Source organism: Pholcus phalangioides, unplaced genomic scaffold (assembly GCF_987345545.1).
Source record: "Pholcus phalangioides strain wild (caught in Gottingen) unplaced genomic scaffold, Ppha-v1.0 ptg000017l_1, whole genome shotgun sequence".
Taxonomy (NCBI): Eukaryota; Metazoa; Arthropoda; class Arachnida; order Araneae; family Pholcidae; genus Pholcus; species Pholcus phalangioides.
Genome location: NW_028301610.1, coordinates 18,308,674 through 18,309,885, shown reverse-complemented (window position 1 = coordinate 18,309,885; position 1,212 = coordinate 18,308,674). Strand labels below are relative to the sequence as shown.

General features: G+C 39.9%; 1 protein-coding gene across 1 annotated transcript; it reads right to left on the bottom strand.

The window, feature by feature from the left end:
• Positions 1 to 328: 328 nt before the first annotated feature.
• On the bottom strand, positions 329 to 769 carry LOC149072478 (uncharacterized). The gene has a single exon (XM_089247204.1). It carries the CDS (start codon positions 767 to 769, stop codon positions 329 to 331), a length of 441 nt encoding a protein of 146 aa, XP_089103330.1.
• Positions 770 to 1,212: the final 443 nt, after the last annotated feature.

The window sequence follows — 1,212 nt, the reverse complement described above, 5'->3', positions numbered from 1 at the left end:
ATGCAGGGCCGCAACTAGATGTTTGGTCACCCGGGTCAAGTGCGCATTTTGGTGAACCCTTGTAATGTTGAAGGATAGGTTTGAGAATAAAATTTGCGCCTCCTCTGGTCCAGCGTCCGGGGCACGAGACCCGTCTCTGCTTTTATGCAGAATTCGAATGCTTCTTTATTTCTCAATAGGGATAATATGTCTAAGTGCATTTTCTCTCTAGGAGAATTGCCTTACTTCTCTCTTCTCTCCAATAGCAACACTCATATATATGTCGTCTTCTTGCTTCACGTTCGCCACAAAATATGCAAGAACTGTTTTTATGATGGTACCGCCCTTGTTAATAACCAAGGGCGTCATGTTCAGTGAAAATCTGGTTCAAATAGAAATTCCCCTTAATCCTTCTAGCCGTGACTTTCGGGAACAAGGCATATGTTACTCTTCCATTTGTCGAGCTGTCCCAAATCCTTTGCCAAAGTCTGATGCTTTCCTGTTTCAATAATGTTTTTATTTGAAGCAATGAGTAGTGCACTGGAACGTCTACTTGAGTTTTTACGGTAGCTCTCTTTGCCATTTTGTCCACCTGTTCGTTTCTTGGATTGCCTACGTGGTCCTTAACCCAATGTAGCTTCAGTTGAATCTCATTTGTGGATTCTCTAATTTCTTTTACCATCTGGTCCTTATTTTTGGATGAACTTAGTGCCTGAAGAGCCGACATGCAATCACTATACAAGTCCAGTTCCAAAATGTTCATTGTTTTCGCTTTGTTGATGGCATACATTATTGCAGTCAGTTCTGTCATATAAACTGTGGCATTGTCACTTAATTTTAGTTCTTCGCTGTGTGTCAAGTAATTTCTATTAAAGATTACATATGCTGATCCTATGCCAGCATCCGTCTTTCATCCATCGGTGTATATGGACCACTTTTTTCCATCAGTTTCTTATCCCAGGATAGTGCCTTTCTCTCCCAAGGATTAGAGAAATCCTCTATCTCTCTGTATACATTATCCGCTTCAATTTGTAATTGACCAATGGTAATATTTCTTCTCAGTACTTTCAGATCGAATATTTTCTTCTGGATGTCTGCTTTCAAGTACAGCGGAATACACCCCGATAATACTTGAATTACGTGATTAGATACCGACTTGTAACATTTCGTCACGATTTTAAGGGCCACTCGTTGAATCTGTTCTAGTTTATCTTTAATATATTGTAGTTGGTT

Bases quoted from the DNA above. Each gene is read 5' to 3' on its own strand.
- LOC149072478 (XM_089247204.1), bottom strand. From the start codon at position 769: ATGTATGCCATCAACAAAGCGAAAACAATGAACATTTTGGAACTGGAC.